Genomic DNA, 14420 nt, shown 5'->3' with positions numbered 1-14420 from the left:
TCACGGATTAGGCAATATTATATTTTCTATACAGTATTCATTAGATAATTTAATTACATATTTGAACTGGAGTTTAATACTATAATGAAAACACACTTCACATGTAACAGTTACTATAAAATGTAATAAATGACATTAAAGTTAATGGCTGATAAAATGGCTTTCACTCTTTCTAAAAATGTAAAGGATACAATAAAAAAGCCTAATGTATCCAATTGATAATTTCTAACTTAAATTTGAATTATCTGGACAAAGTAATATGAAATATTTGCTATCCTCTCATACTCTTTGACATTACTGTGTTATGGCTGTACCAATTGCTTTCTTTGTACTGAAGTAAGATATAAAGCATGCCTTCATTTCCTGATTTCTCAGACTGTAGATTATAGGATTAAGTAGTGGAGTCACAATTGTGTATAATAGAGAGAGGATTTTGTTTAGATTTAATGAGACCTGTTGAGGAGGAACCAAATAAACAATGAATATAGCCCCAAAGTACGTACAGACAGATGCAAGATGTGAACTGCAAGTGGAGAACGTTTTCTGACTTACAGTTTTGATAGAAATTTGAAGGATGGTCCAAAATATAAACACATAGCTAAGAATGATCAACACAAATGGGAAGAGGAACAGAATTGTGATTATCAGTTGAATTTCTATTTCTGCCAAGGAGGTATCTGAAGAAGACAACTGTAGAAGTGGAGCTAAATCACAAAACAGATAATCCATAGTGTTTAAATCACAGAACTGTAAATTGCAGATTGCATTGGTTATGCTGATCATCACTATAAAACTAGAGAGCCAAGCCCACACTGCCAGATAGATACATGTCCTGATGGTCATGACTGTGGGATATCTCAAAGGGTTGCAGATGGCCAGGTATCTGTCATAGGCCATAACTGTGAGGAAAAAGCACTCAACATTCCCAGCTGATGCACCCAAGTAAATCTGAATGATGCAACCATACAATGACATGGATCCTCTATCCCACCACACAACATAGAGCATGACTGGTGCTCCTAAAGACATGTAAAGCATTTCACTTACAGACAGATTACAAAGAAAAAAGTACATTGGAGAATGGAGCCTTGGACAGGTAGTTATTAAACTAATAATCACCATGTTTCCAATTACAGTGAAAATATAAGCTGTAAGAATTAGAGCAAAAATCTAATTCTTTATTTTTTGGAGATTGCCAAAACCAAGAAGAACCACCCCCAGCACTTCTGTCTTGTTCTGTCCACAAGGAGCCTGGTAAATGAGAATTTATCATTATTTTTTGTTCTGTAGTTGGACTTTAAATAGATGAGGAATGTACTGCACAGAAAACTGATACATTTTACAAAGGTGTTTCCTCTTACATCCTTGACGATCATTCTATAAATGTGCATATGCATCATGCCATGTGGTTAGCTGCAGTAGTGTGCACTATGCACCATGCAATACTATGGAGTTGTGGGTGCGAATACAGTGCGCTTATACGCTCACCGGCACATGGCTCTCACCATGCCTTGCACAATTTTTCCCGCGTACACAGCAATGATGTAGCAGATCTGTATCTGTTTTAGTAATCTTTACCTGCCTACTTGGTGTTTTTGTGAGGTGATTTACAAATAGGGGTGGGTGTGCCATTTTTGCCATACATATGTGTCCTCATGCATCTTTGCCGAACTCACTACAAACGTACGCATGCATCGCGCCATGCAATTAGCCGAGGCCACTTGCGCTACGCTATGCCATGGCTTGTGCGCTGTTCACACTATGCAATCCTATGGAGTTGTGGATGCGAACGCAGCGTGTGTACCTGCTAGTGTATATGCGACTCACACCATGAGTGGTGCGATTTGCTGCTAAAATGGCAAAGATACAAGAGGACACATCTGTACCATGTTGTAATTTATTAATCCATAGTCATTTACTGCCTTTGCACAATCGTCCCCCTCCTCACTTAAATTATCTTTCCATTTCTGTAAAATCGTCCACCCAATATTTGGCACCTGGACGAATATCACATGTACTATTTCCACCAATGAGCTGTCAGTGTGCATATACAAAACATTACAGGTCAGGACATTTTCTACATCAAATCATTGATAATAAAAATAATAATAATAACAATAATAATAATAATAATGATAATAACATATAAGGTTGTTGGAGAATATGCAGATTCTGTACATAGTAGAGGAAGTTCTTGTTATATGAGTTTAAAATCTGAAGCAATCAGATATTGCTGTTACCAAATATTCATTATATACTGTGTAATAAGTATCTATATTGTAATATTTTAAGTTAGTGGAGTGTCTTCTATGTGTCAATTTTATGTATCTTTTGCTGTAATATTGTCTGAATATTTAGCAAAAGCTATTATAACATCTCAAACAATAATTTAGAATTACATAATTTACACATTAAAATTATAGTGATATTCCATAAATCTTCTGGTCTACAGAAACAATTATTATTATTATTATTATTATAGATCTGTAGGTCTGGTTTCCAGAAAGCTAACGACAATCAAATTTAGAGGTTCTGAGTCATAATAAGTCCCATCTCAGTTCTCTTTTTAATTTCTGACTTGAACATGGTCTCCACTTGGTTCTGTGGTCAGTTTAGAACTTTGTTTTCAAAAACAAACTTGGGCAATGTATTCCATGTAAACAGGTCAAAATTACATGATTTTTGCTGTTTTTATCAATTTTTTCAGGGATCCAAAACGAAAACTACCGAAATAAAATTAAATACATAACCAAAACCATTGAGAGTGGTTTGGCAAAACCAAAATGTGAAGATGAATTAAGAACCAAAATATGGAGGTCTGTGCACATCTTTAATTATAATTTTTATTTATATAGTGCCAATATTTAACACAGTGCTGTTTAGAGAAAATTTACCATTCACATTGGTCCTTGCCCCATTGGAATTACAGTCTAAATTTTCTAACACACAGAGCTCAATCAACCTACCAATGTTTTGGAATACGGGAGTAAACCAGAGCACCTGGAGGAAACCCACACAAGCAAAGGGAAACAATGCAAAATCCCATAATACTCCCACACCCTTTGGTTAAATATGATTAATTTGCAAAAGCTCAGTTTCCACCCCAAAATGACACTATTAATGGAAAGATAGATCTGGCTAAGATTTGTCCAACTCAGAATAAGACGGACATATGCAAAAATGCATATATTTCTTTCTGAGTGTACGTTTTATTTGTGTGACTAGAATCAGCCTCTATGTCTTCACTTATAAGGTGGCTGGCTGGGGTTAGTGAATGAAGTTGAAGGAACCCCACACTACTTGGAATATGTAACGTTCATATCTAGATCTGGGATGATAATAGCCAAAAGCTAATTACTATATCTGGGACTACAATGGGTGAAAGCTCATGACTAGATCTGGGATGGCAAAGGGCAAATAGTAATTTGTGTGTGGTTGGGGTAAGGTTTATAGGATATTTGCACTACACTATAAGGAGTAGGAATATATATATATATATATATATATATATATATATATATATATATATATTAAGCCAGGACCTATATTCATGCTTAAAATGTGTGCAAGCATGAGCCAAATGTGGCAGATCAAAGATCATATGTCTGAGTATCTGAATGTCTGTGTAAGGACTGGCCAGATAGTAAGGCCGTGAAGTGGTTGGTCAGCTTGACAAATTATTGAACTAAAATTCCCTGTATTGAAAGGAATTAAATTTTGAAAAGTAAGTGAATGCCGAGTGTGTGATATATTTTTTGTTGATCGTCTGGTCACATACAGTACCAGGAGCACCACATATGGTTGAGGGCCGTGGATTAAGCCTGTCTCATATATATATATATATATATTAGGGGTGAGCGGGTTCGGATTTCTGAAATCCGAACCCCCCCGAGCCCCCCCGATCCGAGTCCGATCCGAGTCAGGCTCGACTTTTCCCGCCTGACTCGGATCTGACATCGAGGCAAAACGTCATCATCCCGCCTTCCGAGTCTCGCGGGTTTTGGATCCTATATATGGTACCCGCGTCGGCGCCATTTTCTCACTCGGCTGTGGACAGTGAAGAGGGAGGGTGGGAGTTAGTGCTGTGTAGTGTAGTGTAGTGTAGTGCTGCTGTTGTCCACTACTTCAAAGTCCATAGGGGCTGGCTGTGTTGTGCTGTGCTGCTGTTGTTAATAGGGGCTGTGTCCACTACTTCAAAGTCCATAGGGGCTGGCTGGACTGTGTTGTGCAGTCAGTTCTCCATAGGGGCTGTGTCCACTCCAAAGTCCTGTGCAGTGTCCCAGTCCTAAAGGGGTGCTGTAGTGTTGTCCAGGGGGTGCTCTGTCCATCAGGGGTGCTCCCCCCAAGTGCTAAAAAAATAATATATTTTCTGTGTTTGTGAATTGTGTGCGCAGTAGCCGCACGTGCATCAACAAAGTAGTGCCAAGCGTGCGCCTGTGTCATAAGTAAAGGGCCGGCTGGCTTGACCGTTAAAGGGTGCTGTAACCCCCGAAAGTACACTCCAGTCCAAACCAAAAAAAAATTATTTTCTGTGTTTGTGAATTGTGTGCGCAGTAGCCGCACGTGCATCAACAAAGTAGTGCCAAGCGTGCGCCTGTGTCATAAGTAAAGGGCCGGCTGGCTTGACCGTTAAGGGTGCTGTAACCCCCGAAAGTACACTCCAGTCCAAACCAAAAAAAAAATTATTTTCTGTGTTTGTGAATTGTGTGCGCAGTAGGCGCACGTGCATCAACAAAGTAGTGCCAAGCGTGCGCCTGTGTCATAAGTAAAGGGCCGGCTGGCTTGATCGTTAAGGGTGCTGTAACCCCCAAAAGTACACTCCAGTCCAAACCAAAAAAAAAATTATTTTCTGTGTTTGTGAATTGTGTGCGCAGTAGCCGCACGTGCATCAACAAAGTAGTGCCAAACGTGCGCCTGTGTCATAAGTAAAGGGCCGGCTGGCTTGACCGTTAAGGGTGCTGTAACCCCCGAAAGTACACTCCAGTCCAAACCAAAAAAAAAATTATTTTCTGTGTTTGTGAATTGTGTGCGCAGTAGCCGCATGTGCATCAACAAAGTAGTGCCAAACGTGCGCCTGTGTCATAAGTAAAGGGCCGGCTGGCTTGACCGTTAAGGGTGCTGTAACCCCCGAAAGTACACTCCAGTCCAAACCCAAAAAAAAATTATTTTCTGTGTTTGTGAATTGTGTGCGCAGTAGCCGCACGTGCATCAACAAAGTAGTGCCAAGCGTGCGCCTGTGTCATAAGTAAAGGGCCGGCTGGCTTGACCGTTAAGGGTGCTGTAACCCCCGAAAGTACACTCCAGTCCAAACCTAAAAAAAAATTATTTTCTGTGTTTGTGAATTGTGTGCGCAGTAGCCGCACGTGCATCAACAAAGTAGTGCCAAGCGTGCGCCTGTGTCATAAGTAAAGGGCCAGCTGGCTTGACCGTTAAAGGGTGCTGTAACCCCCGAAAGTACACTCCAGTCCAAACCAAAAAAAAATTATTTTCTTTGTTTGTGAATTGTGTGCGCAGTAGCCGCACGTGCATCAACAAAGTAGTGCCAAGCTTGCGCCTGTGTCATAAGTAAAGGGCCGGCTGGCTTGACCGTTAAGGGTGCTGTAACCCCTGAAAGTACACTCCAGTCCAAACCTAAAAAAAAATTATTTTCTGTGTTTGTGAATTGTGTGCGCAGTAGCCGCACGTGCTTCAACAAAGTAGTGCCAAGCGTGCGCCTGTGTCATAAGTAAAGGGCCGGCTGGCTTGACCGTTAAGGGTGCTGTAACCCCCGAAAGTACACTCCAGTCCAAACCAAAAAAAAAAATATTTTCTGTGTTTGTGAATTGTGTGCGCAGTAGCCGCACGTGCATCAACAAAGTAGTGCCAAGCGTGCGCCTGTGTCATAAGTAAAGGGCCGGCTGGCTTGACCGTTAAGGGTGCTGTAACCCCCGAAAGTACACTCCAGTCCAAACCAAAAAAAAAATTATTTTCTGTGTTTGTGAATTGTGTGCGCAGTAGCCGCACGTGCATCAACAAAGTAGTGCCAAACGTGCGCCTGTGTCATAAGTAAAGGGCCGGCTGGCTTGACCGTTAAGGGTGCTGTAACCCCCGAAAGTACACTCCAGTCCAAACCAAAAAAAAAATTATTTTCTGTGTTTGTGAATTGTGTGCGCAGTAGCCGCACGTGCATCAACAAAGTAGTGCCAAACGTGCGCCTGTGTCATAAGTAAAGGGCCGGCTGGCTTGACCGTTAAAGGTGCTGTAACCCCCGAAAGTACACTCCAGTCCAAACCAAAAAAAAAATTATTTTCTGTGTTTGTGAATTGTGTGCGCAGTAGCCGCACGTGCATCAACAAAGTAGTGCCAAGCGTGCACCTGTGTCATAAGTAAAGGGCCGGCTGGCTTGACCGTTAAAGGGTGCTGTAACCCCCAAAGTACACTCCAGTCCAAACCAAAAAAAAATTATTTTCTGTGTTTGTGAATTGTGTGCGCAGTAGCCGCACGTGCATCAACAAAGTAGTGCCAAGAGTGCGCCTGTGTCATAAGTAAAGGGCCGGCTGGCTTGACCGTTAAAGGGTGCTGTAACCCACAAAGTACACTCCAGTCCAAACCAAAAAAAAAATTATTTTCTGTGTTTAGCCGCACGTATATATCAAATCGATATAACATAAATGGAGGACCAAACTTTCTCCGATAAAAATAAAATAGAGAAAGATCAAGAACCACTTCCTCCTAGTGCTGAAGCTGCTGCCACTAGTCATGACATAGACGATAACATGCCATCAACGTCGTCTGCCAAGGCCGATGCCCAATGTCATAGTAGAGGGCACATACAATCCCAAATGGCAAAGTTCAGGAAAATGACCTTGAAAAAGACATTTAAATCAGCTGAAGAGAAACGTAAACTTGCCAATATGCCATTTACGACACGGAGTGGCAAGGAACGGCTAAGGTCGATCCCTAGTATGTTCATGACTAGTGGTTCAGCTTCACATGACGATGGAAGCACTCCTCCCACTAAAAAAATCAAAAGAGTTAAGCTGGCAAAAGCACAGCGAAGAACTGTGCTTTCTAAGAAGATATCACAAATCCCCAAGGAGAGTCCAAGTGTGGTGGTGGTTGCGATGCCTGACCTTCCCAGCACTGGACGGGAAGAGGTGGCTCTTTCCACCATTTGCACGCCCCCTGCAAGTGCTGAAAGGAGCACCCACAGTCCACTTGCTGATATGCAAATTGAAGATGTCACTGTTTAAGTACAACAGGATGAGGATACTGGTGTAGCTGGCGCTGAGGAGGAAGTTGGCGAGGAGGATTCTGATGGTGATGTGGTTTGTTTAAATCAGGCTCCGGGGGAGACAGTTGTTGTCCGTGGGATGAAAAAGCCCATCACGGTCATGCCTGGGCAGAAGACCAAACATTCCACCTCTTTGGTCTGGCAATATTTCTATCCAAATCCGGACAACAACTGTCTTGCCATATGTACCATATGTAAAGGTGAAATAAGTAGGGGTAGGGACGTCAACCACCTAGGAACATCCTCCCTTATACGGCACCTGCAGCGCGTTCATAAAAAGTTACTGTCAAGTTCAGAAACTTTGGCTCAGACCGTAAGCAGTCCAGGGACACCTAAATCCCGTTGTCCTGTTGTATCCAAGCGCCTGCAAACCACACCGTCAACTCCCTCCTCGTCAATTTCCTCCTTAGTCAGGATCGGAAGTAGTCCTGCAGGCCATATCACTGGCATGACTGACTCTCCTATCCGGGGTTCCTCCGGAGGATCCTGCATTGCTACGCCTACTGCTGCCGCTGCTGCTGTTGCTGCTGCTGCTGGGAGTCGTTCATCATCCCAGAGAGGAAGTAGGAACACCACTACTTTTACTAAACAATTGACCCTCCAACAGTCCTTAGCGAGGAGGATGAAGTACGACAGCAGTCATCCTGAAGCAAAACTTATAACTGAGGCCTTGACTGCTATGTTGGTGTTAGACGTGCGTCCGGTATCCGCCATTAGTGCAGTGGGATTTAGACAATTGATGGAGGTAGTGTGTCCCCGGTTCCAAATCCCGTCTAGATTCCACTTCACTAGGCAGGCGATACCGAGACTGTACAGAAACGTCAGAAAAAGTGTCCTCAGTGTCCTGAAAAATGCCGTTGTACACAATGTCCACTTAACCACGGACATGTGGACAAGTGGAACAGGGCAGACTAAGGACTATATGACTGTGACAGCCCACTGGGTAGATGTATCACCTTACGCAGCAACAGCAGCAGCGTCACCAGTAGCAGCATCTCAGAAACGCCAGCTCGTTACAAGGCAGGCTACGCTGTGTATCACCGGTTTCAGTAAGAGGCACACCGCCGACAACCTCTTAGAGAAACTGAGGGAAATCATCGCCCAGTGGCTTACCCCACTTAGACTCTCCTGGGGATTTGTGATATCTGACAACGCCACCAATATTGTGCGGGCATTACATCTGGGCAAATTCCAGCACGTCCCATGTTTTGCTCACACAATAAACTTGGTGGTGCAGAATTTTCTGAAAAGCGACAGGGGCGTGCAGGAGACGCTTTGGGTGGCCCGAAAAATTTCTGGCCACTTTCGCCATTCAGCGACTGCGTGCCGAAGACTGGAGCGCCAGCAAACACTCTTGAACCTGCCCCGCCATCACCTGAAGCAAGAGGTTGTGACGCGGTGGAACTCAACCCTCTATATGCTTCAGAGGATGGAGGAGCAGCAAAAGGCCATACAAGCCTATACATCCACCTATGACATAGGCAAAGGAGGGGGTATGCACCTGACTCAAGCGCAGTGGAGAATGATTTCCGTGTTGTGCAAGGTTCTTCAGCCCTTCGAACTTGCCACACGTGAAGTCAGTTCAGACACTGCCAGCTTGAGTCAGGTCATTCCCCTCATCAGGCTTTTGCAGAAGCAGCTGGAGAAAGTGAAGGAGGAGCTAAGACGGAGCGATTCCGCTCGGCATGTGGGACTTGTGGATGAAGCCCTTCATTCGCTTTGCCAGGATTCCAGGGTGGTCAATCTGTTGAAATCAGACCACTACATTTTGGCCACCGTGCTCGATCCTAGGTTTAAAGCCTATGTGGTGTCTCTCTTTCCGGCCGACACAAGCCTGCAGAGGTGCAAAGACCTGCTGGTGAACACACTGTCAGCTGAAGCGGAACGTGACACGTCAACGGCTCCTTCTTCATTTTCTCCCGCAACTGGGGCTGCCAGGAAAAAACTTAGGTATCCTAAGCAACCCGCTGGCGGTGATGCAGGGCAGGCAGGACCAAGTTTGGACATCTGGTCCGGACTGAAGGACCTGGCAACAATTTCTGACATGTCTACTGTCACTGCATATGATACTGTCACCATTGACAGAATGGTGGAGGATTACATCGGTGACAGCATCCAAGTAGGCATGTCAGACAGTCCATACCTGTACTGGCAGGAAAAAGAGGCAATTTGGAGGCCCCTGTACAAACTGGCTCTATTTTACCTGGGTTGCCCCCCCTCCAGTGTGTACTCCGAAAGAGTGTTTAGTGCAGCCGGGAACCTTGTCAGCGAAAGGCGTAGGAGGTTGCTTCCACAGAATGTGGAGAAGATGATGTTCATCAAAATGAATTATCAGCTCTTCCAGGGAGACCAGCCTCCAGAACGTACAGAGGTACCTGTGGTGGTGGATTCAAGTGGGGACGAGTTAATACTTTGTGAGGATGAGGATGTACACACTGAAGAGGGTGAGGAATCGGTGGATGAGGAGGATGAGGATGACATCTTGCCTCCGTAGAGCCAGTTTGTGCAGGGACACATTAATTGCCAGCTTGTTTTGTGGTGGCCCAAACGAACCAATCATTTCAGCCACAGTTGTGTGGCAGACCCTGGCGCTGAAATGATTGATTTGTTAAAGTGTGCATGTCCTGTTTATACAACATAAGGGTGGGTGGGAGGGCCCAAGGACAATTCCATCTTGCACCTCTTTTTTTCTTTGCATTATGTACAGTTTGGGGCCTAGTTTTTCTAACTGCCATCCTGTCTGCCACTGCAGTGTCACTCCTAGATGGGTCACGTGTTTGTGCCGCCCACTCGTGTCGCTTAGCATAGTCATCCAGCTACCTCGGTGCAACCTTTTGGACATAAAAACACTATTGTGAGGTGTGAGGTGTTCAGAATAGACTGGAAATGAGTGGAAATTAAGGTTATTGAGGTTAATAATAGCATAGGAGCAGAAAAACCTACAAATTCTGTGATTTTAGCTGTTTTTATGCTTTTTTTCAAAAAAATACAGATCCAAAACACAAAACCCAGAACCCAAAACACGGAAGGGTGGTTTTGGCAAAACCAATCCAGATCCAAAACACGAAGAAAGATCCAGATCCAAAACCAAAACACAAAACACGAAAAGTGGCCGGTGCACACCCCTAATATATATATATATATATATGCAAAGTCAGAAATCCACTGCACTCGCCGCCCCTAGATTTGGGGTGCAGACCTGCACTCGCCATTCCCATGACTGGGGTGCAAGTGGCCTGTGACCACATTGCTTAAATAAATAAAATCAGAAAACCCTGCACTCACCATGTTTAAACACTCACAATGATGTATAAATAAATAAATAAATAAATAATGTGGATTTAGTTCATGGATTGATCAATGCATTTAAGCCCGCAGCCCACATCACGGGACCCCACTTTCTGCAGTTCCTACACTATCCGTCACACTGATGGAAACCTGGTAGCTGCTATCACATAGTTTAGACTGAAAAAATGTTACCTGGTTTAAAGCTCACCTGCCAGCTAATGGCTTTTAAAGGTAAGGCAGTCACCTGACATAGCTTCTATCACACTACCAAAAAGACAGCTGACACAGGTTAATATAAACGAGTTTGCACATAGGGTTCATGAGAAAACTATGATCACAAAAGGTTAATTAAAAATTAAGACTTTGTTTATGCAGTTAATTTTTAATTAACCTTTTGTGATAGCTTTCTCATGCACCCTATGTGCAAACTCGTATATATTAACCTGTGTCTGCTGTCTTTTTGGTAGTGTGATAGAAGCTATGTCAGGTGACTGCCTTACCTTTAAAAGCCATTAGCTGGTGGCTCTGTGTTTGTGCTGTGTAGCGCTGACCGAACTCTGTCCAGTCAGCGCTACACACTTCACTCTAGTATAAGCCGAGGGGGTACTTTTTCAGCACAAAAAATGTGGTGAAAAAATCAGCTTATACTTGAGTATATATGGTAATTAAAAATAAGAATTGATCAATTAAAAGGTTGTTTATAATAATTTGTTTAAAAATAAATGTAAGGGTGGCATCAATGGGTGCCCAAAGTTGGTAACCTAAGGAGAACTAGTGGGTTTCTTAACCCAAAGGAAATAGAATGCAAAAAAGGAGAGTATTTCTGGTGCAGAGAAGGCTACTTTACATATATAAACTTATTGTGAAAATTCCGCTATGTAAAATTAGTCAATTTTTCTTCATAAATGGGAGTCAAGCAATATAGCACTGTTAAATTTAATGTAATTACTTAAGATATAAGTGGTCAAACACCCTCCTACCCTTACCCAAACATTGGTAGGGGGTCCTTTTTTTAGGATCTGCCAGTGTTTATTTAGAGCCCTCTTTTTTTATTTATTTGTGTTGACTGCTATTGGAAGTCCCAAATGCCCATTCAAAATGATTACACTTATAAAAAGCTATATATAAAATGTATTTTGTATTTATGATATATATGTCTATATGTTGTTATATTTTGTTTAATTAAAGTTGTGGGAAAGATGTTGATGATGTGCCCCGGTAAATTTTTTAACCCTCCATTAGAAATAATAAGGCTTTTGATACCAGCATCTCCCAATACATATATGGTTATCTGCAAAAGGGATTGGAAAGTGACGTTACCATATTGCCTTAAACTAACAAGAAGCTGGTACAGGGCAACGCTATCAGCGTCTGGAGTTATTATACCTAGGGGTAAATTTACTAAAGGTCAATTTGATGGTGGATTTTAAGTGCAATTTAGTTCACCTCAAACCGACTCAAATCGAACAGTGAAAAACCTGTTTTTTTTACCACATTTACTAATGGTTGATTTGTGTTGTGATTCGCAAAAAAATTAAATTTTATTTGGTTTTGAACAGTGATTTTCTGTTCGATTTGACATGTTCATGTACAAATCGAATGGCAAATCCCACTTCAAATCGAACTGCAAGTCCCCGACAGCATAGAACTGCTTCATGCTTTAACTTTCAGCATGAGCAGTTAGTTTTCACACAGATACATGCAGACATCAGTGAGATGCCTGCATGTATCTGACTGTAACAAGCAAACAAATAGTTAAATGATACATGCAGGCATCTCACTGATGTCTGCATGTATCTGTATTAATTAGACCTGCTCATGCTCAAATCAAAAGCATGAAGCAGGTTTATTCATTTGGGGATTTGAAGTCGGATTTTGAGTTCGATTTCAAAACAAATTATAGTAAATAAGGGTTTTGTGTGTTGGTCTATGTAAAAGTAACAATGTTTTCCCGATGTTTGATTTGAGGTCGATTTGACTAAAATTCGATTTGAAATTTGATTTTACACTTGATTTGGCCTTTAGTAAATACGCATATGCAAAATCAAATACAAATTGAATGAAAATCGCATGCCAAATCAATCAAAATGCCAAATTGACCTTTAGTAAATTTACCCCCTTATGTCAAAGGAGGATGCAAGATGGACTGTTCTTACTTATATTGTTACAGATTGTCATAACAATGATGTCATGGAGGAATCACGTGACCGGTCTGGAAGAGAATTTAATCTGAGCGCCTGACGGCAAGTAATGTAGTCAGCAGGTTTATGTATTACTTAGCAGCAGCGCTGGTTGCAGAAGATTAGCTGGACAGGGCTTTGTAAGAGAAGGGAAAGTAATTTGGGGCAGTAGTAATGGGTGTATCCAACAAACTGTCCAGGGCTCTCACTGGTGATTATTAACCAACTGTGATTACGGAACTATCTGCTGTCAGCTCTGCACCTGGGACTGGTAATTGTTTAATTTCTGCCAGTGCAATTGTGAATGTTTATTTCGGGAAGTTGTATGTTTTTATAAAAGTAATTGGTGCTTTAATAAGTATTATACTATAAACTTTTTCTCTCCATTTTTGGGTACATATACACACACCCATGTGTAGCATGCAGACCTTAGAGGGATAATAGTGACATTACGTTCATTCCCTGGTTTGCAGAGAAGTTCATGGACATGGAAAGTTCACCATCAAGGAGGAAGATGCTGTTTTGGTGAAGTTATATAAGAATGTGTTTTGCATTGTTATACATTTGATACTGTATGTTGTGGTGCTAATATATAGTGCCAGTAAGATGGATAGTCATTTATTAATTTGTCCCTTGTGTCGGGGTGTGGAGGGTCACCCTGGAAAATCATTTGTATAGACTGTATTTTGTTGTGCATTTAGGGGTAAAATTACTAAGAATCGAGTCTGATCAAGCTTTTTTTTCAACTCGATTAGCCTCGCCAAAACTCGGGTGATTTGTTGCTTCTGAAACTCACAAATTTACTAAGAAGTGAGTTTAGCTGAGAGTGAGTTGGCTGATGGTGAAGCAGATTGAGATTTCTCCCCCGAGTAGCAAGTTTAGAATGAGATTACTCACCCAAGTTTACCATGTCTTCTCTCTGCCTAACTCTCCCAAACAAGTAGCCTGCACATATCTGTGAGATATTTGAAGGCTGCTTGTGTGGTCTACCTGTAAAAACGGTTTAATTTTTATTTTAAATGACATAGGGTCCCCTCATAAAAGCAAAACCAGCCCCTGGCTGCTCAGCCAGTCCTGGTTCCTAAAAATACAAGGAAAAGTGAATAGTGTCTGCCCATATTTTAGGAACCAGCACCTGTCTACTGAGCAGTCAGGAGCTGGATAGTGGTGTATGTGGTCATACACATACACAACTAATGTAAGTGTCTGGTCTGGATGTCAGTTTGTTTTCTTGCTAAGACACATGGATGCTGCGGAGACCGGCACCAGGAAGGAGATGTGTATTTTTTTTTAGGTACCCCCATTGGATTCTACTAGAGAAGGGGACTGAGCAATGGGTAACAGGTAAGTACTGCATGTGAGTGAGGTAGGTGTATGTAATTAAGTTATACTTGACATGGTGTGTGCATTGTGGTTTTTTTACTTTTTTTTTACTGTGTGGGTACGGTTGTCGGCCACCTACTGGCACTTGTAGTTCCAAAGGGCAGGCATGCTGACACCTGTAACTCCATGGTAAAAAACAATAGTTTTACACTATTTACAATACTATTACCCCCTATATCCACCACTCCAGGGGTGCAGGGAAGAGCACTGGGCTTCAGATTAATCCTGGGTTGTCAGAAGAGGGAGGACCCCCTTATTGGGGGGTACCCACCTCACCTGAGATTCCCGACTTGGGC

At 42.4% G+C, this 14420-nt stretch overlaps 1 protein-coding gene across 1 annotated transcript in view; it reads right to left on the bottom strand.

The window, feature by feature from the left end:
- Positions 1-294: 294 nt before the first annotated feature.
- Positions 295-14420, bottom strand: part of LOC148513895 (olfactory receptor 10AG1-like) — a 31356-nt gene continuing 17230 nt past the window's right edge. Inside the window, exon 2 of the mRNA XM_088481316.1 lies at positions 295-1148. Coding sequence (XP_088337442.1) covers positions 295-1148 — 854 coding nt within the window. The remainder of the gene's footprint in view (positions 1149-14420) is intronic.

The sequence above is a fragment of the Taudactylus pleione genome, unplaced genomic scaffold, assembly GCF_031769625.1.
Source record: "Taudactylus pleione unplaced genomic scaffold, aTauple2 ptg000268l, whole genome shotgun sequence".
In the NCBI taxonomy this organism is placed as follows: Eukaryota; Metazoa; Chordata; class Amphibia; order Anura; family Myobatrachidae; genus Taudactylus; species Taudactylus pleione.
This window is presented reverse-complemented; position numbering and strand designations above follow the sequence as displayed.